Genomic DNA, 23,441 nt, shown 5'->3' on the forward strand with positions numbered 1-23,441 from the left:
CTGCTATAATAATTACCAACTTGTGAAACAATGGGTGGAGACAGGACTTCAATTTTAGAAACCCACTTAGAGTTTCCACATTGCTCCTCCACCTTCTGTCTTTCTTCAGCTGGTGAGTGTGTAGCAAAATGGTACTTGAATCTGAGTGTTAATAAATGCAAAGTATTGCATACAGAGGAGAACTTCTAATTCTACTTTAATCCCCCCCCAAAAGATCTGAACTATATTGACTCAAAACAATGATTAAGAAATACCGTACTTGCCAAGGACAGAAATTTAATGTGTAAAAAGTACTAAATGCTAAATAGTTTAAAAGTCCCCATAGTGAGAGGAAGTAGGAGACAGTAGTTTCCAGGAATATGCCAACAGGGAGAAGAGCTCTGCAGAGTCTAAAAATTGGACCCTCACTACTGATCTTTCACGGTGATTAACTAAGCAAATAGATCTACACACAGAATGTATTAAAATCCTTGTTCTGTTATATTAGCATCTTTTCTATATTACCAATGTTAAAAACAAATTATACTTTGTTTAAGGAACACATCATCATAGTATATATTTGTGGCCATAGCTCCTGGAAAACAGAAGGATGGGTCTGATGAAGTTATTATGGTTTAAATCTAATGTCTGATACCTCTAGACCAAATAGGAGAGAGGGATATGATTTCTTTTTGAGTGGTTACAACAATTCAAGCTTCATCACCTGGGATAAGAAGGAACCATAGCATAAACACTGATGATGACACAGCTTTTCAAAAGTTATGTCTCTCTTGTATAAGCTAGTCTCTGCCAAATTTGAGTTTTCATTGCAAAGCATGGCAATAAAGCACAATGACCTAAAAGCTTGTTATGTTTTCTTAATATATTGAAAGTAATTTATTTTTAGATTGCTTCATTCTCGGAAATAATCGGACCACACTGGCATGACATCTTTTATTATATATATTAATATCCAAGTTGAGGCAGAAGATTTCTGCCAACTTTCAGTTTGCATCATTATAAATCAGCAAAGATATAAACAGCTGAAAAGCACTACTTATAAGAGAATTGTGGGGCAATCTCAAAAGAATTACAGCTCTACCTAGGAAACAGGAACTAGTTGTAAACCTATTTTAAATGCCTTTGTTTAAATTACTGAGTTCAGATATCAAACTTGACACTGTGACTTTGCAAAGGTCCATTATACTATTCATGAATGCCTTTTCAGTAAAATGTTCCTTAAAAACTTCCTTCAGTTTTCTCACTTTTTGATGAGAAAGGGAACAGTTTTTTAATCAAGCATTTTTCTAAGTACAATAGGAAGTTAACATCAACGACTTCTGGTCTTCTACTTTACGTATGTATCTAATAAAACATAAAACAATACAATATTTGAGATAAGCTAGAAATAAATGTTGAGCAGTGAAATACCTTGGCTTTCAGATCACCAGAAGGTGTCAAGATCAAACTGAGCTGTGATTCACTTCAGGAAAAACTGAACAAGCTAAACAGGAACATTTAGTTTCAGTTACCATTTTCCTACCCACTCACCTAGTCCAAACAAGGTAGGCAAGTGAAGCACAAAATGCTAACTGACACTAACTGTTAAGAAACGCAGAGTACTTCATTTTGGAGGAAAAATCTAATTCCGTATTTGTTTCACACAGATTGTCCAACAATACTTACTCATGAAAGGAATATCAGCATTCTAAACATCAATACGGACAACTCTGTAAAGACATCTTTCTGTAAAACTGTCAAAACCAACTAACAGGAAAAACAAATGAAAACAGTAAGTAAAATAAAACTGAATTCTTACTGCAAATCAGTGGTTTGCTCTTATCTGAAATACTAGGTGTGTTTTCTGGACCAGCAGAATATGAGTAATTATAATACTTAATGACAACAAAAATTAGAATGGATGTCAAACACTGTACTTTAGAACTAAATGTTTGACACTAGAGTAACATCTGCTATGGAAGCAGATGTGTGGAGTCTATACTGTCTCTTAGAGTATCTGATACTATCCATGTACAGATAGGAGACCAGATAATTTCAGAGTCTCATCTAATAATGGTAATTCTTATGTACTTTCACATTTTCACCTGGATTTTTGAATTTATGAACTCTGCTTATAAAAAATGATCTGTCTTGTATTTTAGAAAGGCATGAGGTATTAAGTAGAGGTAAGAGTTGTTTTTATAGAGGACAGATCACAGTCACATTAAAAAAACAGGCATATAAATCAAAAATTATTGCCAGAAATCAAGGAAATGCAGAAAGTAGACTTGTGTGTAGCAGTTAAGCTCTTGTGGGTTATGGTGTCATTTAATAAAGATTAGGACAAGTACTCCTATCCCCATACAGTGAGGAAGTAAGGCAGTAATGGCACAGAAAGTCTGCAAGCATTGATATATTTAAAAGCCAATGCTCTGTACATCCTAAGCTCTCTAATAATTTTTTTTTCTATACACCCCTTATCTTTCTCCCCACATCATTCCCAAATTTTACTTTCTGCTCAGAAAGACTACCTTTCCGCATCTTAAGTTCCTGTAACATCCCAATCATCTGAGGGGCATGCAGAAGGTGGGTAGGAAAAGGGCAAGAACAAGAAGTGAAAACAGGAGGTACAAAGAAATGGAAGCATGTCTTCTCTTTCTGTTCTGCAGATCAAAGAAACTTTATGTCCATTTCAATTTCACCCTGTAGGCCCCACTCTGAAGATCAAACCTGTGTTATAATCAGCATATGTTTCAAGGAGGTGGAGGCTTATGGGTTTTGAGTGGCTGATACCATATCCACACTACTTCACCCACACTAGAGTTTCAAGTTGTATGGAGTGACTAAACATATAATGATTCCATTTGGTTGATATTAGCTGTATTAATGAGGCTGCCATTGGGAATAGTCTGTATCTTTATTCATACACACACATATATGAACTGATACATAACTAAATGCAGCTCAACTTCAGATGTGTAATTTCTTTCTGTTAAAAATCAAGCAACAAACTAATACTGTGGTGTAGCACTTCAGCAGAATGACAAAACCTTATCACTTAGTGCTGATGACTGCATTAATACAGCAGTTCATTAATTTCCCTGCAAACCATGCCAATTTTTACAGCTAAGAGGTATACCTAAGAGATAACACAGATTTTGCAAAAGAGACCACATCAATCTCTTTAACTGTCCTTCTTGCTCCACTAGTTATTAAGTTTTCAAATATCATAGTACTTAACATTAAAGTGAACAATCTTACTGAATTTATACGGACTTAAAAATTAAGCAAGTGCAAGTCTACAGAATGGAGACCAGCACTACAAAAATTACCTTCAAACTTAAATGACATACATGGTACAGTTTGCATCTTACAGCTTACCTCAACTTACATAAATGAATCTCATTATTCTGCCACCTTTCGCAACATTTGTAAATTGCTCTCCCTGATGTATTAATATATGTTACATTGGACCTACAATAAACAACATGATTTTTCATTTAATTATTAGATGTTGTTCTCAGAATATAGTTGGGTGTTGTATGCCAAGTGCCAACAGCAAATAATACAGGTTCTTCCTGTTCTGAGAGAAACCAAATCAGAGCATCTTCTTACTTGTTAGCCTAGACTCCTATTAAAAAAAATAAATGTATTCACATAACTATTAGTGGGACAAAATATTCATTCCAAACCAATTTCTTATATTCCTGACTAACTCACTCCTTAATACTCAACTGGCTAAAATCAAGATTGACTGGGGACATGACTTAAGAATCTGAACTGTTTAGAATTTTGTTACTGCTTTTTCTTAAGCAGGCTTTTTTTTTTCTTAATTGTGAAATTGAAGAACTGCTTAGGCAGGTACTGCTACTTAACACTTCAGACACAGGACCATAGCCTAACACTTGCCATTATGAGGTCTCCTGATGTCCTGTCCTGGTTTTGGCTGGGATAGAGTTAATTTTCTTCCTAGCAGCTGGTACAGTGCTATGTTTTGGGTTCAGTATGAGAAGAATGTTGATAACACACTGATGTTTCTCAGTTGTTGCTAAGTAATGTTTAGACTAAGTCAAGGATTTTTCAGCTTCTCATGCCCAGCCAGCAAGAAGGCTGGAGAGGCACAAGAAGTTGGGAGGGGACACAGCCAGGAAAGCTGACCCAAAATGTCCAAAGGGGTATTCCATACCATGTGATGTCATGCCCAGTATATAAACTGGGGGGAGTTGGCCAGGGGGTGCAGATCGCTGCTTGGGAACTAACTGGGCATCGGTCAGTGGGTGGTGAGCTACTGCACTCTGCATCACTTGTTTTGTATATTCCAATCTTTTTATTATTATTATTGTCATTTTATTATTGTTGTTATTGTCATTATTGGTATCTTCCTTTCTGTTCTATTAAACTGTTTTTATCTCAACCCACGAGTTTTACTTTTTTTCCCATTCTCTCACCCATCCCACTGGGTGGGGGGGGAGTGAGTGAGCGGCTGCGTGGTGCTTAGTTACCAGCTGGGGTTAAACCACAACATGTCCATTATAGGGTTTTAAGGCTTTAATAGTAAATATGCATTTTCCTTCCTACAGTCTTCAGTCTTCCAGAGTGCGCTTTCTTGTTTAAATAGCTTCCTTTCTATGAATGTTCTTACATAGCTAGTAGGAAGTTTGAACCATACCATGGACCACATTAAAAGCAGTTGTTAATTTGATCTTGCTTCTTCAGAGAAACTACACACACTATTAGTAATAAAGGTGACTCTTCGCTGTGTTTTCTTTCAAGCTACCCCTTTACACCTCTAGCTTTTACATTTGAGATACATTTGAATTAACGTTGCTGTTATTTGCTACCTGGGAAAACTCTCACAGCTGACTTGCACCAAGAATACCAAGAACACAAAATGGCTGCAACGTATAAAGTATTGAAATGCAGCAGATCTCAAATTGCAGAACAAAGAAGGAGCTTTTGTCACAAAAGCATTTGATCAGTGTGGGTGATTTCATCAAGGACATGCTTAGCCATGAGTGTTGTTGGAAACTGATGAAGCAATGGATCAATAAAAACCTCATGTTTTGAACAAAGTGCCCATTTATCAATCATGCTAACAAAGTTATTCTGAAAAAAAGCAACATTCAAGAGCGGAGGCAGTAGAAGAAACAGTGGTGGATCGGATGCATGAGAAAGTTTCTCAGATGACAGGTGTATGTGAAATTATTTAAGGACAAGTTAGAAGAGAAAAGAAATATGTAGTAGGACATGGTATTGGCTAGCCTGAAAAAGCAGGATAAGGACACCACAGAAGACAAACACAGCAGAACGCAAGTCATGCAGTCATGCAAACAACAAAGGTCAGCATGGCCCAAACAGATGGACATTGTATGTAAACAAAGTTAGGCTATATTAGATAGCTAGTTCTGTGGAAGGGTACAACCAGCCTAAGCTTAAGAAGGGAAGAAGACTTGTAAAGAAATGCATATCACAGCACTCTTGATCTCTGCACAGATATTGAGATTATAAGTAGCAGCAAAACTGTACTTTAAAGATGCAGTAAACCTGAAAACTTTTAGAACTGTTCATTTTTGTAATGATTTTAATATAAGCATTTTACTTTGATGAAGAAACCACCTGGTTTTAGTTTCTCACATTTACCTACTGCTAAAGTAGCTAAGATCTAAAAAACCAAGATATTTTTACAAACATTCATCTTATAAAACAAGATGACTTTATTAATGCTGTGTGATTCTGCTCTATATTTTCCTGAGTATCAGAAACACTTTAATTAGTTTTGATTTTTTTTCTTTCCCAAAACACCAATGTACAGCAGATATTTTACAGTAGGGCAATTACCGATTTGCCTAAGGTCACAGAACAAGTGCCAGAGAACTAGATTCAGTAGTCCTGACTCCAGTGCTCTCATGCATGTGAACAATTTGATGTTTTGAGACTCCAGCTTTTACATCAAAAAGTAAATTTGCCCCAAAATGCCCAAAGATACCAAGGATGGGGAAAGGGAGTGAGAAAGAGAAGTATATGTGGTGATTCACAATGAAGAAACAGAGATTACTTTTCATCAAACTGCAGCTTCAGCCCTGTTACTCCAGGCAGACATATCTGAAAGAAACAGGAGTACTCAATACATGGACTGACCTATGCACACACTCCTATACTACAGTAACAAATGCACAATGTTCAAAGATATTAAAATATTTTTAAAAGCCTGTATGAAAACCTTTTTTAGACTAAAACCAGATACATTGATTCTAACCGCATTTTGATCTGCATTTAAGTTTGACCAGAGAAATTGTTTTGTCATTTCAGTGTGAACCATTGCACCAATACAGGCTTTAAATATATAGCTGACCAGTTCCCGTAGAAAGTACGGCCACTTCATATACATTACCGGGTGTCCTTCTGAGGGATATGACCCCAGGGGAAGATCCAGTGTAAATACAGTTATGCTGGCATGGGTGTTTTTGCTGGTATAGCTCGACTTTGCAAACTGTTATTAACTCTGCTGGAAAAAGCACCTGTGCGAGTATAACTGGTTTTGTAGGAGAAAGCTGGCTGGTATCTCCAGCTGTAGCTGGTGTGGCTCTGCCCGTGATAGGGATTGTTTTCCTGGACTTACACAGGTGACAACTTGTTCCACCCTCTTGGCAGCTGCTCTCACTGCCCTAAAAAAAAAAGACAGCGTGGCAAAACTGACATCAAAGTCTCTCTTAAAGGTTGATTTTGTACTGCCGCCACATTTATATGGCACTCGTAATTCACGCTCAGAAACCACACTGTACACCTGCAAAAGACCCCCCGTGGAAGCGAACGACCGGAGCCTCCCAGGCAGGAGGTGCCCGGCCGAGGACGCCTGACAAAATTGAGGCCGAGGCCCGGCCGCCAGGCTCCTCAGCCCGACCTGCAGGCGAGGACAACCAGCGGCAGGCCCGGCCCTGCTGGCGCAGGAGGGAACGCCCCTTCCCTTTCACCCGCTCCCCGGCGCGCCCGCTGCCGTGGGAGGTGGGGAAGGAGCGTTAATTACCGTCGTCCCCACCGCACAACCTGCCCGCGCCGCCGCCCCCCCGGCGAAGCCCGGCGGGGCCCGCTGCCGGCCGGCCCGCCGGCGGAGGAGAGGCCGGGCGGCCTCCGCCCCGCCCCGCCCCCCTTCCCGGCATTCCCCGTGTCCGCTCGGCTGGCCTCGGCTCCGCTCGGCTCGGCTGGGCTCCGCGGCTGGCACCATGGCCGCGTACAGCAAGTACCTCACCGTGCGCCACTCCGCCATCGCCGGGGCCACCGCCGCCGCCTGCGCCCTCCTCTGCCTGCTCAACAAGCGGCGGGCGGCAGCCCAGCACGGGTGAGCGCGGCGGGGAGCGGCCGGGGGAGGCGGGCGGCGGGGCCGGGAGCCAGGCCTGGGGTGCGCGGGGCGGGAGGGGCGCCGGGGGTGAGCGGCGGTGCGGGGGCTGGGAGGCCGAGGCGGGCGAGAGCTGTGGAAGCCCTCGTCGGCTCTCGGCCCGACGGAGGGGCCGCCCGCCTCCCGGCTGTTACGGGGCGCTGCTGCCCACAGCCTCCTTCCGGGGAGGGGGCTCAGGCCGCTTCCCCCTCCCGCCTTCCCTCAGGTGCAGTCGGTGCCGCTCTTGTGAGTATCCGGCCGCCGCCGCCTTGTTAGTCAAATTATATTCGTTTTCTCAGTTTTCCTGACTGTGGACTAGTATTAACGAACAGTTGACTCCCAGGGATGTCCTAGGACGCCTTATCTGCATAGGCAAATAATGGACCGCAGCTATGGTTTTAATGCTGCCGTGTGAGGTACGTGGGTGACAATTTCAAAGAGGTGGTATCGGGTTTGTTGCCTCTGAGGATGCCTTATTGGTATACGTGTGCCAGGGTGTGTATTTTTTCATCTCCTGTGAAGCCCTTGGGTACCATAAAGCGTGGCAGCTGAAGAATGTACCTCAGACTCAATCCTTTCACAATTTTAGTGTATTTGTGGCTGTAGATTATTGACCATATGCCAAAGACTCGGCATGTTAGAGTAGTACAGTTAAGATACCCTGTAGTCGTTATAAACTTACCCTGGTACTAGATTGTGATGGTGAAATGAACTTACTCAACAGACTTAAGTAATACTATACCTGTGATTAAGCAACAATCCAGTTTTATTTTACCTAATTCCTTTCATACACATGGTATCTTTAAGCGCTTTGTGAAATTAGGTAACTTTGTCATATAACATGTCAGAAATTTATATGCTGCTGACAACTCATGCATTTGCTACCTTACATTGTTTGCATGGAGTAAAAACAACAAGATTGCAAACTATTGCGGAGAGTTACTCTTCTATCAAACTCGTGGGGAGGGATGATATTTTTCAGGTATCTCTGCTTAATTTAGTGAAATACTGTTGTAAAAAAGGAGAAAAGCTATATAGAAGGGAATAAAAATGGTGAGCTGGGTGGGTTACTGACACTGTAGTGCAAGATTTTCACACTTAATGTATTATAATGGTGTTTGTAAGAAAGACTAGGCCATGCAGATGTTCTGGGGGTATCTACATTTTAATTCAGACCAAGAGTATTCTTTTAAAGTGAATCTCCCAATTGTCAATGCCTACCTTGCTCTGCCTTTATTGAGGAGTGATCTTGGAGCACGCAAACTAGATGACATTCAGATTGGAGCACATCTTCAAATGTAGATGCGAGTCCAGTGTAGTTTTGAAGTGTATTTAGTACATTCCCACTACTAGCAGCATTCAGCTGACAGGAGCAGGCTAGAACTTGTCCAGAGTAATCTCCCTATCCCTGAAATAAGTATAATGTGGGTCCTGGGTTGTCCCCATAAACTATTTTGCTTGGAAATCTTTTGATGTTGATCTGCAGGACTTGACAATGGCAATGCATCTATTAGCTTGAGGATCAATGTACTCAAAGTGAGCATTAGCCTTAATGCTGAAGACTATATTTGGAATGTGTCCTCGTATGAATCTTTGATTTTGCTGGGTCCAGTGTTAAAAATCTGAGGCATTCAGATGTATTAAGTGGACCAAAGATTATTACAAGATTAGTGAGAATTGGAAAGTGGAAATAATTTATGAGTTACGTTCCAGCTAACTCAGCATTCGAATGGAGTTGTGAGAGCCTGACGTGATCTGTCCCTTTTCCTCTATCTGTACTGTAGTCTTTCTGATACCTTATCCTTTGCTTCTCTCATCTTCCTCTCTCAAGCCATTTTGCATTCTCAAATCTATTAGAAATGCAGTTGCTAAAATAACTACCATGCTTGCAAACTTGATTGTTCCACTTGTGCATACGTGTTGCTTTATGCTTTTGAGTCCCTCCACAGCTTAGGTCTTATTTACTACTGGTACTGTGTTGTGGCCATAGATTCCAAACTCTAACATACAACATTCAGTTGTTTCAGTAATAGCTGTGCTGCTGCTTTAGTGCTATTTCTGGAGATGGTTTTTGCGCACTGGTCTTTGTTCTTTTATCTATGTTTCCCTGTGAGGCAGACCTTGCCGGGAGCCTTACAGAATGCTACCTATCAAGACTAGGCAGTAGGTAAGCTACATTGCCTATACCTCCAGCCTAGACGAAAGCATCCAGTTATTACCATTGCTTCATCCTCCTTTAGTCTCATTAGGTCATGTATCATTCATCTCTTAATGCTTTGTTGCTAAAGTGAATTATAGCATACTTTTGGAAAGGATTGTCATGGTGCCACATCTTTACATACTCCAGCATACTTGTGCTGGTATGTGATGCTGACATATAATAACAAGTGGTAAACCTTTGTGCAGTAATGATAAAAATCTCCAGGGCCTAGTGTACCCTCTAATTTGTGTTGTATTTCTCTCTGCCTCTTTGGGAAGAGGGAGAAGTTGGGAGAGTAAGGCTGTCCTAAATTTGTTTACTTATTCCTATGGAGAAGAATTTCACTTGGCAATCTGTGTAGTCTGGAAGAGGACTGGTAGTGTAGTCGCTGCTTGAGGTTAACCGAGTAAAGTGTGTGAGGAATAGTGGTGATTTAATTTTATATGTGTGAATTCCTTTGTTAACCTTGGTGTATATAATGCCGGAAAATGTTGTGTCATGTTAGTATGAGATGAATTGCAGCTGCTTGAATTCTGGAAGGTGAAATTCTAGTTTTGGACTTCCTAAGGGCGAAGGTGAACATTGCAGACTTGAATATAAACAGCAAAACACTGGCCTTAACATTCAAGTGAACCATGGAAGTGTTCTAGTACAACTGTGAACTTTACCTGCAAAAGTTCTTCCTTTCTCACATCGTTTATTTAAGAATCCACACTTAAGTATTTATGCTTATACATACTTTATGTTCAAAGTAAGATATGCTATTATAATGTGTTTTCCTGGAATAACTGTTTTCTGTTTTGTGTGCTTTTTTTTAAGTTTTGCTGGAATGTTAGCAATGGTTCAGTATCACTGCTGGCCAAAGTTGAAAGGTAAAATAATGTATACATTAAAAAAATCAACCAACAACTAAAAAATCTTTTAGCAAATCAAATGCGTTTGAATGTGTAACAAAAAAGTTATCTTACCCAGACTCTTCCTATTTTGTGTGTTAATTTCGATATAGAATAATCACTTATAGAAATGATAGCAGGAAGGAAAGAAGAGGCAACTTTCACCTACTTTTCTGCTGTCAGACAATGGGGCAAGGTCCAGTACAACTTGTATCAAGTAGCAATGTATGAATAAGTAAGCTGTATATGTTATGGTAACCTACCTTAGTAGGTCAAAGATCACTTAATTAGTGCTAGCTCAATTAGTCACAGATGTTCTTCTGTAAGAGCTATTACACCACTCATGAGTTTTGTAGAACTGAGAGGTGGTATCATTTGCATTTTACAGTATATTTTAACCACAACTTTCTAAAATCCTCCAAAATAGAATGACATAGAACTGTTTGCTTATAGTAACTTGTTAGTGTTCCATGTTACTTCCTTGGAATAAAGCATGGAGAGAAAAATGCACTGTTTCTCTATTCGAGTTGCTCTCAAAAAGTCTGTTTCCTTGGAAAAGCTTCATTTCCTCTTGGGAGGGGGAAAATTGTTATATGTAAATGCAATTATGACTTCAGTTGTAGTATGTGGGTTTTTTAGAATTATAAGTTGTCTTTTTTTGAGGAACTACATTATCCTGGGTATCTGGAAAAAACTAATCCAGCATGAGCTCTTTCTGCAAATAGAAGTGACTTCAGCATTGATGATCAGTGAGTGTCCTGACAGTTGAAAATGTTGCCTCCATTTAGGGAATTGACTCATAAAATCTGTTTTAAAGACCAGTGGTTCTATTTTTTCCCCCTATTGAGTATTGGAGAAAGATTTACAGAGAGGAAGAATGAAGGAAAACCAGCGGAAGTCAGGTCAGTATTCTTTGTACTTTCTCCCCTGTCAGTTAAAATCAAGAAAAAAATTTAATGCCCAAGACTTTGTCACTGAGCAAGGTCCGAAAAGACTGATTTCTGGAATGTTTTTTCTTTACTTTTTTTTTAAAGCATAAAAAGTATTGAAATAAAACTTTAAACTCATCTTTACTCTTTTCCTAAATGATGTTTTGTGCTGTAATACAAATACTGTCTGGTTGTGTGCAAACACAAACAACAAATGTTTCTCTTCTAGCAGCTGCTGTTACTAGGGGATAGCAGTTTGTTGTTATGAATTACTATGTTAATTGAATGCAAATGATCTCAACCTTACTGACAATGTGTGGGTGGGGATTGTAATTCATATTTGTGCCATAATAATAAAAAAAAATAATGGCAAAAACTGTTGAAATGCTGAGCACCTCTTCACCCTCTTGCCCCTCAACCTTTACACTTCTGCTTTGGTTCACCTAAGCATTGTAGTTCTTTAAAGAAAGACACTAAACCCATATTAAATAAACACTCAAAAATGGTAACTGTTGAAATAGGGTTATACAGTATAGGATTGTAAAAGGAAAAAAGGCTGTAGTGTACAACATTTGTAAAATAAAATTAAGTTATATGTTACCTTTCATCCACAAAAATGTAATCCTGTGTCTGTTTTATGGGCTTTGTCTTGAATATTAGATATCATTGCTTCAAACAAGAAGCAGCAGAATATCTCCTTAAGGTTTGATTGCTTCAAAAATAAAACCTTAAGGGGTGCTACGTAAAGGAGCTGGATATTGTCTGTTATCCCTCTAGTGAGAATTTTTCCTGAGTATCCATGTAGTTTAAAATAAAGTACTTACACAACTGGAGAATGAAGTTGGATTACTTTCAAAAAGGTATTTAACTCATACAGCTTTCTGCTGGAAGAAGGGACTGAAAGGAGTAATAGAAGGTAATTAGGGTAAAGAGTTTGGAACTGCAAGATTAGGGAAAGGGAATAAAAGGAATGGAGTTAATAGGAAGGAATTTGTAATATATGGAAAGGTGACAAAATAAAAGGTTTTAGAATCTGCTCCTAGACACACTGGCCTTTCCTATCACCCAGCTCTGTCCATTAGGATCCAAGAGGATGCTAGGGTATGGACATCTAATTTTGTGTGTATTGAACTACTGAAACCCAAGTGTTTGGCATCCCTCCTGTGGAGAGAAAAATGCATAAAGGAAGAACAATGTATGCTTGGGGCTTTAGAGGTTAGACATGCCTAAAGCAAGGGGAAAGGCTCATTTAAGTTGAGAGAGGTCAACAGAGTTGTTGACACAGTGTATATCGAATAGGGTTTTACACAGTTAATCTTGGGTGACACATGACGTATGCACTCGCCTGTCATTGGGCTTCTCAGCTTTTTTCTTCTCACAGAGTGGAAGTAGATGTTTTGCTTATGTCATTGGCTGTGGACTGTCCATGAACCTACAGTTTGGCAGTGTTTAAGTATGATCAGAAGTGATAGATGTGTTCAAACATTTGGAGGAGTTTTTCAGTGTAACACAGAAGTTTAAACATAGCAAGTGGCAGTTGTAACTCGAAGCAAGTCATGCATTTTTATTCTGTTTTTGTATATTTAGGATGTTATTATCTTTTGTTAGTTTGCCTCATTTCATTAGGTTCTGAAGATGTTTGGGTGAGCCTTGCTAGTGTACTTTGCATGAAGGGACCTGTTCTAGTTGAGTCCCCCATGACTGTTTGGTAAGAAGAGTGAAATTACATTGCTGCAGATTAATAAACTGTTTCCATGTATGTAAAAGCTTTAAAGGGAACCTGTGCTGCTTTGTGAAAAGGTGGCAGGTGTCAAAAAAAAACAAAAACCAAAACCAAAAACTGTGCAGCTACATTAAAGTAGGTTTATCCAGAATGTGAATATGACTGTTCAGTCTACTACTTGCTGTATGTGCACTAGCATTTAGAAAAAAAAACCAACAAAAACCAAAAAGAAAGAGAAAACATACTGATAGGATTACTAGAAAATGCATCTAAAATCTAATCTTGTAGAAAAACCTGCCTGGGGCTCAGAAAAGCTGTCTTCAGCTGGAGGGTACAGAGACAGGAGAAACCGGATGACTCGGCCCTACTCCTAGCGTTCAGAATGCCTTTGTTTTGGGCCTGGGTAGTTAATTAGTGGTTTCTCTCTTAAGTTGCATAAAATGATTGCTGTCTAAGCGAAGATTTAGCGTGTGTGCAATAATATGAAACTATTTTCTTTTTTGCTTTGCAAGGAACTAGCTAGAAGTCTTTTTCTGCTGTTATCCATGAGGGAGAGCTACAGCCACAGCGCAGGCGAGAGCAAAAGTTTGTGGAAAAAACTAGTAGCTCTAAGGTTTTTCTTTAGGTGTTACTTTGTTATCGAGATGCAGACTTCTACTGAAACTTAGAATTTCCTCTACACAGCTCTGCTTTGTTGCCACCTTCTCAAATGCTTGTAGAAACTTTTTGAGCTTTAGCAATGCAGAGCAATTCAGAACACCTGCTTGTAGTGACATAGCTGACTGTGACCTTCTCAGAGTCCTCTTGGTTGCCTGAACGCATTCCCCTCACATTATATTTGTTATGCTGTGACTAGCTACCAACCTAGCGCCAAGAAAAACGTGCTCCGGGTTTCTGTGTGTGCTCAGTGCATACTGCGTAAATGGGCATGCTTTTGGACTGTGCCCAGGCTTCTGAGTAAGGCTGCTGCCCTTGACCTGAAATAACTGTACTGTTCCTCTCTCTACCTCTTTGTGGGGTGTGCAATATGAAGCTATGTCTACCAATGAGTGTGCTATGAGCAACAGTATAATTTTCTCATAGCTGTTATTTCTTCACACTGTAACATGGTATGCTGTTGCATTCTGTCTTTAGTAATTTGAATTGTATTCTGTCTTTACATTGTCTCAGTAGTATCTTGACTGCAAAACTAATCTGAAAACTGCACAAATAATCAGGAACTATTACAAAATCATTTATCTTGAGTGGTGTTGGGTTTTTTTAAAAGCTATGAAAATTGTTCAGTAACATTCTAGAATGTAAGGTCTGCAAAACACAAATACAAAGGTTGCTTAGAGGTAACAACTCTTTGAAAAGCTCCACTTAACCCTAAACCGGATATTCTTCCTTTGTACTGTGTTGAGCAGAAGCTAGGCATCCTACTCTATAGAAGGAAGGTAGCATGACCTGAAAATTGTAGCTTTTTTTGTTAGTTAAGCAGAGCGTAACATTTTCAAACCCTTATTTCTTCTTCATCTGTCATTAAACTAGAAGTCTTGCTTATCTCTTGCTTCATCTGCAATTCCCTATTATGCTTAGCTCGGTGTAGATTGCTTCCACCAAACTTTCTTCTGGAAGGAGACAGATATTTCTAGAGACAGTAATAATTCAACTTTTTCCTGTTTGCTACTAAATACCACAGAGCTAGTATTCCTGAGACCTTTCAGTAACTAGACTCAATGGCCTCTTGAGGCTTTTCCCAGTTTCTCAAATCACTTTCTTCAGTAGTGTTGAGAATGATCCTTTTTGAGTAATCACCATTGTTGCATGTTTCTTTAGAGAGAATAGTTTCACTGGTATGGAAATAGAGTTAAACCCAAAGACTGAATGCTGTGACCAACACTTATTTGGAGACTGAAATTATGTGGTATTATCATCAAGTTTTCTGCCTACCCCAATGCTATGCTGCTGCCCTGAAAGTAGGATCAGCTGCCAAATGCCCATAGAGTCCTGAAACTCTTTATTAGTTTCTTTAAAGCATCTTGCTGGGTTTGGCTGATCAGGTTTCTCGACGTTGCAGAGAAGTGTTTCGTTGTATTGCCTACTGTCTATGGGGTAAGTACTTGCCTATTTACTTATCTTTAGCAAGTTGCTATTCAGTTACCATGCATGTATGTATGAAAAGTTTGGTGTAGTTGTGTCATCTGCTGGTACTGCTGATGATACCTCTCTTCACTTGTTGCATGCATGTTTGCTGTATAAGCTCTGTGCAGTTAAATAATGGGTAGCAGGCTACATCTGAGATGCTGCTTTTCCTGAAACTTCTTCAGGTGATACATGTCCCATTATATCTCTAGCCTGTTCATGTTGTTTTATTAAAAAAAAAAAAAAAAAAAGTAAAATCATAGAATGATTCAGGATAGAAGGCACCTTAAGAGGTCACTTAATCCAAGTGCGTGCTCAAAGCAGGATCCACACTGAATTCAGACTGGGTTGTTGAGGGCTTTGTGCAGATGGATCTTGACAACATCCAATGACAGATTCCACAGTCTTTGGACAACTTGTTACAATACTCTGTTATTGTAATAGTGATTTTTTTTTTTTTTTTTCCTCTTGTGTCTAGTTAGATACAAGAAAATTCAGTTCATGTCTGTTGTCTGTCTTCTGCTGTGTGCCCATGTAAAAAATCTGAGTCTGGCTCTGTCTCCTCAGTGGCCTCTTAAGTAACGAGAAGCTGCTGTTAGGTTCTCCCAGTGCTGTTTTTTCTCCAGGATGATCAAGCCCTCTTCCTTCAGCTTCTCATTATAGGGCTAGTGCTCCATCCTCCTGACCATCATGATGACCCTCTGCTGAACCTGTCAAGTTTATCAATTTTTTTGTTTTTGTACTGGGGGTCCAAAACTGATCATAGTACTCCCTATCATAAATGGTAACCTTGATAAGGAGTGTCTAAGACATTGCTGTAGTTAAAAGTGGCTTTTCATGGATGCCTACTGTAGTCACTGAAGTGTTTGATTTGAGTCTGACTTTAAACACTGTGAGCATAGAGGATCATTTTGAAAAAATGCTTCGGTTTATTTAGCATGAAGGTAGCAGTCAGAGGAAACACCATGAAAATGGATGTAGATTAAACTCATACTGATCTTTGTGTTTTGTTAAGATAGATAGTCACGTGAAGTGATGAAAGTTGTGGGTTTTTTAACTATTATTTTAATAGGCCTAAGTCTTCACAGAAGCTCCTTCTTTCCCCATCCCCAGTATAAAGGAAGACTCTTACGGAATTGCTTAGTCTAGGTATTCTGGAAGTTTATTCCTTAGATCATCTGAATTAAAAGTATTCTGTATCTCATTCTACATGATTTGTTCTTGGCTTTGTGGTCTGCATTGCTGCAGAGGCGTTGCTGCATCAACCATGGTGATCTATGGATGAAGTTCTGCCTTTGAAAGTAGAATTTGACTTATTGATTGCTTTAAAATTTAAGCCTGAAACTGTGGAAGTTTGGAGAAAGACTGGACTAGTGTAGTAGTAGTACCTGCTGAATACAGGCAGAGAGATGTATATAATTAAGATTTTTAATGCTTCCTAGAAAATTGTAAAGAACCTATGCAGAAACACTTTTTAAGCATTGTTTCATGTTGGAATATTCTGTGTTCCTACCATTATCCAAAACTATTCCTATCCAAATCAATAGATTTGGCTCAGTGTTAGAAATATTTTAGTACCATAACTGTTCTTATCTCTTTTTCTATATATTGTCAGGGTAACTGTCCTGGTTTCAGCTGGGATAGAGTTAATTGTCTTCCTGGTAGCTGGTATAGTGCAATGTTTCTGAGCTAGGTCAGAGAAGAATGTTGATAATACTGATGTTTTCAGTTGTCAATGTTTAGTCTCAAGTCAAGGATTTTTCAGCTTCTGATGCCCAGCCAGCGAGAAGGCTGGAGGGGCACAAGAAGTTGGGAGGTGACACAGCCAGGACAGCTGACCCAAACTGGCCAAAGGGGTATTCCATACCATGTGATGTCATGCTGAATATATAAACTGGGGGGAGTTGGCCAGGGGGATTGCCGTTGGGGGACTAACTGGGCGTTGATCGGCAGGTGGTGAGCAATTGCACTGTGCATCATTTATATATTCCAATCCTTTTATTATTGCTGTTGTCATTTTGTTAGTGTTATCATTATCAGTTTCTTCTTTTCTGTTCTATTAAACCGTTCTTATCTCAACCCACGAGTTTTACTTCTTTTCCCAATTTTCTCCCCCATCCTACTGGGTGTGGGGGGCAGTGAGTGAGTGGCTGTGTGGTGCTTAGTTGCTGGCTGGGGTTAAACCACGACAGTAACCCTTTTCAAAAACCTCATTCTCACCACCCCTCCTTGTTTGTGAGGGCATGAAGGAAGCTCAAAAGTCAGAGTCTGCCCATCATCTACTTGCTACTTAATGAAGTCTGTTATTTCATTACTGTATTGGCAGGTCTTTTTTCATAACTGCCTGACAGTAACTTAGTTTCAGTCAAGCATCTTCCATGTGGAAAAACTGAAAAGCAAGTAGATGTTGGAGATGAATTATAGTAATTTAAGTAATTCTGCTACAGAACTCTGTATTCTATTGGTACAGTAAGAGCTTGGAAGAAAGCTAGCTTTTATATTTCTACAGGTTTTATTATTTCAGAGAAATAAATTAGAGCAGTTCAATATAAAAGTTTTTGTGTAGTTTTGAGTAAATGTTACTGTATTAATTTGTGCTTGATTCATGCTTTCAAAATACTCTCTACATTTGCAAACTGTCATGGTTCAGTTTAAAATCACATTGTTATTTTTAAGCTGCAGTTAGGCATTCATAAGTCTAGAAATGTAATAATTTACATTCATGGATGAGGTATTTTATGGTGTATGCCATACTTATTTTTTTTTCTTGCCATAAAGACATCTTTTGAATACTTGTTCTTGTAGTCTTATTTTGTCAGCTTACCTTTTTTTTTTTTTTGGTCACCTAAAGCAAGGTCCTGTATTCTCTTAGTATCTGTAATGTAACTATTGATTTTTTTTGATAAAATCTAATGCCTCATGGGAACTGATGGCTGGAACTAAAAAAGCAATCCAAGTCCAGGGCAGGGCAGGAGAAAAATCTCAGATATAGAAGGAAAAGAGTAGAAATGAATGGTGAGTGATCACTGCACAGTTCTGACTTTGAGGTAGAGAGGAACAGAAATGTGTTCCCTATGGAACATGTTTCACATCATTGCTGAATCCAGTGCTACTCCCATTCAAACTGTTTGGAAGTTGTTTTTGCTTTGGGATCTTCCATTGTCCCAGCCAGTCCAGCTTCAGCCTCAATATATACACTCAGAGAAGGGCCTCATTGTGAGTACCTTGTGATGAAGTGAGAGTAACTACACTAAAGATGGAAAGTAGAGCTCTTCTGCAATTTGATGTTAGCTCTCTGAATTATAGTAATATTGACTGAATAAGCATGTGATGAATTGTACTAACCCAAGCTGTATCGTTAGCTATTACCCTGCCACATTGCCAAGTCAATCATCAGTAGTGCTTGAGCTTTGAGGTACTCCTGTGATAATAAAAAGCATAGTTTAACTCAAACTGGAGAGCAATATGTGTGGATAGGGTAATCACTAAAGTTAACGTTGCAGTAAAAGGCAGCCTTATGTTTCTGTTCCAAGGAGTCCTTACACTGTGCTGCTCAATGATGGCCCCTGTACCAGAGGAGTTATTTGCAGCAGAGAATTTGGACAGCATGTAGCACTTGCCTTCCTTCACCAATAAGGCTTGTGATGCCCTAGCATTAAGTAAATGAGAGATCTGTAATAATAAAGAGCTTGAATCTATTCCAAATGTTAGAGCTCTCTGCTGTAACCAGATAGTCTTGTATTCTTGCTGACTAATTGAGGGTGTTATTTAGTCTTTAAATTCAATGAGAATGCAGACACAATTCTCACAGAAAAAGTTCTACAATAGTATAATAGAGTCTGGAGTAGTGCCAGTAGGTATCGGACTGAAGAAATGAGACTCTTGAGAAGGAAAAGTTCTGCAGTAATCAGCCTGTGGAAGTTTTATTCCAGGCAGAACTATGGCACAGTCTTTTGTTGCAAGTAAAATGGTTTTACTTCTTGAAATAACAATGGATTATTATTTTTTTAATAGCAAGAACAATGCTTTTTGAGCTATGTAGCCACATTTATTTTCTGCTTCTAGACAATCCATACTTCACATATAACATTGTTTCCTTTCTTATTGAAGTATTAATCTTGTTTTGAGCTTGCATGAATTTTCTTAGAAAAAGAGAATAAAGCACTATTAAAGCTCTTTTTTGTTAGGTTTTGAATTTACAAATACTTGATTTTTATCTTTAGAATTTATATTTATAAAGTTTAATTGTGAACTCATTTAATTAGAAGTTCACTTTCTGAACAGTCATTTCTCTAATGCATGATCAGTTTCAGCTCAGTTCAATAGTTTCAGCTGCTGAATTTCTCTGAACAGCTACTGTAGGAAAAGTTGTATCAATAAATACATCAAAGGTATTCAACTGAGAATAATTCTGGGCCTCATCATCTTTAATATATTACTATTTTAATGTATTCACTTCTGATCCTTTTAAAGCTGAAATAGTTGTGTATTGTGAGTGTTGTGACTTCAAACATTGGCAGGCCTTGAGGCAGCAAAACTAGGGATTATTATAGCATATCTGGAAGAGCAGCATACTTTCATTTTGTGTTATGGCAAGTCGTGAATCACCTAGGGAAATAGCCACATGGTTTGATAATGACTTATGCTGAAGAATACTGCTTTTCTCCTAGTCCCAAATGAGACGTGATTGGACTGATCCATACTCAAGGACACTTTTTAAAAAAATAGGTCAATCTTTTGTACTTTGGAAAATTACAAGATGTATTGAGAAGTTTCTTGTACCTGCAATACATTGCTCCTCTGTCACCAGGATGTAGTCTCGAACTAGATTGTTTCTTAGACTTGCATACTCTTACTGTTTCTGCAGACATACTTCCCTCATGGCCTGATTAAGTGTTATATCTCTTCTGAACTTCTATTAAGTTATTTCTTTCCCAGTCTGCCCTTTGCTGCTTTTCATGTTCTTTGTTCTGGCTTTTGCACAGTAGTCTTACAAGATGTTTCTCTTTTCCTCTCAGGCTTCCATCTCACCATTACCTTCAATTAAGTTCTTGTTAAACTGGCATCTCTCCCTTCTCACTTTTGTGGTCTCTTCCTTCTCTTCTTTTCTCATATTCTTCTGCTACCTTGCCTCTTCCTTCCATAATAATTAAGTTATTTCTTTTCATTGGTCAGTGACATTCACAGGTCTTTCTAATCATCATAAACTAAAATAAGCATGGTTTCATCCTAGACATGCTCTTTGCAGAGCTTTAAAGCGCAAGTGCACAATGATGCTGTTTATACAGTTGCGGGATAACTGGTTGTGTGGCAGTCTGCAGTTGTTTTGCTGTTGTAGGCAGGAGGAGCAGTGCCTTTCATACTTTCTGCTTCCCTGTAGCTTCCTAGGTGCTGTCTTGAAAGTGTATGAATATTGTAGCCTGTTCTCAGTGTTTAGTATGATGGTTGAGAAATGGGAGATTACAATTTAATATGGTTAGCTGTCACTTTTAAACTACATAAATGCATAAGCTCTCCCAACAGCTTCATGTGCTTATCTGATGCTTGAATGTTCAGAAATGAATAAAGACAAACTATAACTGTCTTATATGTCAGCTTGCCTTCCTTAAAAGGAGAGGAAGAATAGCATTGTACTTTCGAATGTTTGTTTGGCACTAGTTGATAAATATTTTTCCTCTAACTGTTCTGTAAAATGCAGGGGAAGGAAAAAGGACAGAATAAAAACTAACTCCCCTTCCAATGCACACCTTTGCAGGAACTAGGTTTCACAGGATCTGACTTTTTTCCCCTGCAGCACATGTTTATGAACAAATAATCTTTATATATAATTGTGTTATTTGAAAGTCAGCTATAATGCAAAACAAATCTGTTTGGCTTATGTAGATAGTGCAAAACATCAAAGTTGTGTTGCTTGGATTGCTGAATGTGCATTCATGTAATTCTCATTTGTGGTCGGTAGAACCATGTAGCCATGCTTGCAAAGTATATGTGAGGAACAAACACTAGGAACTGATGATACAGAAGCTAAAGTAAAGCAAAACTCAGAGATGAAAGAGGGAGACTTAGTTTCCCTACGTGAAACTGAATAGTGGAAGGAGTAAGGTTTCATTGAAATTGTATAAAAACAGCTCATAGGTTTGACATAAAAGGTAGCCCTGCTGTGAAGACACTGTACTGCTTTGAAAGAAATAGATAGGGGTATAATCCCAAGCTTTCCTTTTTGTCTCTTCTGTGTAGAGATCAGGACAAAGAAAAGTGTGTTAATAAGAAGTAAAATACTTTATTTTTTCATCTACAGTAAAAGAAGTGGAAAACAAGCCTTGCAGAACAATGAGGTAATTCTTTCTTCATTAAAATGTTTTTAATAATTTTAAATACTGGGTTTTTTTAAGTCCCATAATTGTAGTTTTATTTTGGAGAGAATGGTGGCTATGGTGCAAATGTGGTTTGAATGATACTTTCAGACTTGCATTGGTGAAATAAATGGAAGAATCGGGATAATCACATGTAGCTGATGTTTGACCAAGTAATGATATATTCTTGACATGTACCATGTGCTTTTTCATCTTTTTGTGCCTTATGAATGTTTAAGGACTAGTGTTGTAAGTTTGGCTGTAAGCATAGCAACAAACAGCTGCCTATAGATTTGGTATGACTTGTATTTGCTTTTTATTTAAAAAAGTATGGAACAAGATGTAGAGTCTGACAATTTCTAACAAGTACTTCAAACTTCTGGTAGGAGGTTTGGCATTTCCCTGGTCTTTTGTGTGTCTGTTAATTCATTTATTTGAAAAGGGTATGTTATAACCCTTTAAGTCAAGTTTTTTGTTTCATGTTCAAATAAAACATGACAGCCCAAAGGACAGAGCCCATGGTTAGAAATATTGGATCATATGATGGTGTGAATAGATAACTATTCCATGTACTTCCGTCTTTGCTGAAAACTGAAGAAAAGGCTTGCACTGGATAAATATAAAGGTGTATACAAGCATCCTGTTAGCTTCTAGCCAGATCTTGACTGCACTATCTGCCATAAACACTTGTATTTTGCATAGCTATACCTATCTATAAAAATCTTAACTAGCTTTCTCTTATTCCTACCCATCTTGGATATAATTATACTGAATAAGGAATTAACAGTCTAAGGAAAAAGCCCTTTGGGAAAGAAGACATTGGATTAATTGAAATAAAACACAAGTAGAAATGGGGAAGAGATGGATAGAGAGGAAGAATAGGTTTGGCTCAGACATCAAATATGTCTAGTCAGGTACTCCTAGAAATTTTGCACATCAGACATTGCGTTTGTCTTTTCTATTACAGAAAAGCAATAACGTGTAAGGTCATGCTTCATTAGGCCTGGACAGTAGTCTTTAGTTGTTGGGATTGCTTGGATTTTTTTGTGTAAATAATTTTTAATTAAAATATTTTTATTATCTACCATATAGCATCCTATCTGGCTAGAATTTTTATCCGTAGTTTGTGTTCACATAGTTTTTTAAAAAGGACAGGACTATAGTTGACTTCATCCCATGAAAAACAAGTGTAGGCTTATTCACAGAGCATTCAGAGTATATTTGTGTTTGCTGGGGCTCAGAGCTCACACTTGTTGCCCAGTAAGTGAAGAGATTAAGTTGGGCTCTTTGTGTAAGTTTCTGTGGTTTAATCATCCTTGGAAATAAAAAAAAATAGAGTGCTTGATAGGATTGTCTCAGTTGATTAATGGTGAATCACAGGCTGCTGTATTTGTCTTCCCTATCCTGTCTCCCTAGTTTTTTCTTTGAGGTTTCCTGTCTGAGTATGTTGTAGTATTACTATAGGCATTGATAACTTATGCTTCACATGAATTTTGGGTAGCAAAGATAGCAGGATTAGGTTGATTAGGCAGGACTTGTTTTAAGTACACATGTATGCCCTTTTAGTCTGTTTTCAGGACTGAATCCTTATGTCACAACTGTGAAAGGAAAGAAGGAAAACAAAGGAAATAGAGAAAAGATACCTGGACCATTAGCTTGTTAAAAAGTATTCAGGTTAGTAGGACAGAAGATAGGGGTATATGGAGTAAACAAATGCAACTGACCCAAATAAAAAGTGTTTGGGTATAGGAGGGTTTTTAAGTCTAGCAGATTTAGTTCACTGGGAATGTGTTGCACTGTTTTTTAGAAGTAAAGGAATAACAAATCCTGGTTTCACTTCAAGCAAGTTTGGGCTGTACAGTCAAGGA

The 23,441-nt window shown here is 38.6% G+C and overlaps 1 protein-coding gene and 1 long non-coding RNA gene across 3 annotated transcripts in view; one reads left to right on the forward strand and one right to left on the reverse strand.

The window, feature by feature from the left end:
• Positions 1-364: 364 nt before the first annotated feature.
• On the reverse strand, positions 365-7,112 carry LOC138686418 (uncharacterized). 2 transcript variants are annotated; one of them, XR_011325779.1, is made up of 4 exons: positions 7,004-7,112; positions 6,498-6,644; positions 3,361-6,081; positions 365-703 (listed from the first exon to the last, which is right to left on the reverse strand). It is a non-coding gene; the product is annotated as an uncharacterized lncRNA (long non-coding RNA). The 2 variants fall into 2 exon arrangements; XR_011325778.1 differs by lacking the exon at positions 365-703 and having other exon boundaries at positions 985-6,081.
• A 16-nt stretch (positions 7,113-7,128) lies between these two features.
• ABCD3 (ATP binding cassette subfamily D member 3) overlaps positions 7,129-23,441 on the forward strand; it is a 34,018-nt gene continuing 17,705 nt past the window's right edge. The window contains exons 1-2 of the mRNA XM_069789298.1: positions 7,129-7,315; positions 21,519-21,555. Coding sequence (XP_069645399.1) covers positions 7,200-7,315; positions 21,519-21,555 — 153 coding nt within the window. The 5' untranslated portion in view covers positions 7,129-7,199. The remainder of the gene's footprint in view (positions 7,316-21,518; positions 21,556-23,441) is intronic.

This window comes from Haliaeetus albicilla, chromosome 8 (assembly GCF_947461875.1).
Source record: "Haliaeetus albicilla chromosome 8, bHalAlb1.1, whole genome shotgun sequence".
Taxonomy (NCBI): Eukaryota; Metazoa; Chordata; class Aves; order Accipitriformes; family Accipitridae; genus Haliaeetus; species Haliaeetus albicilla.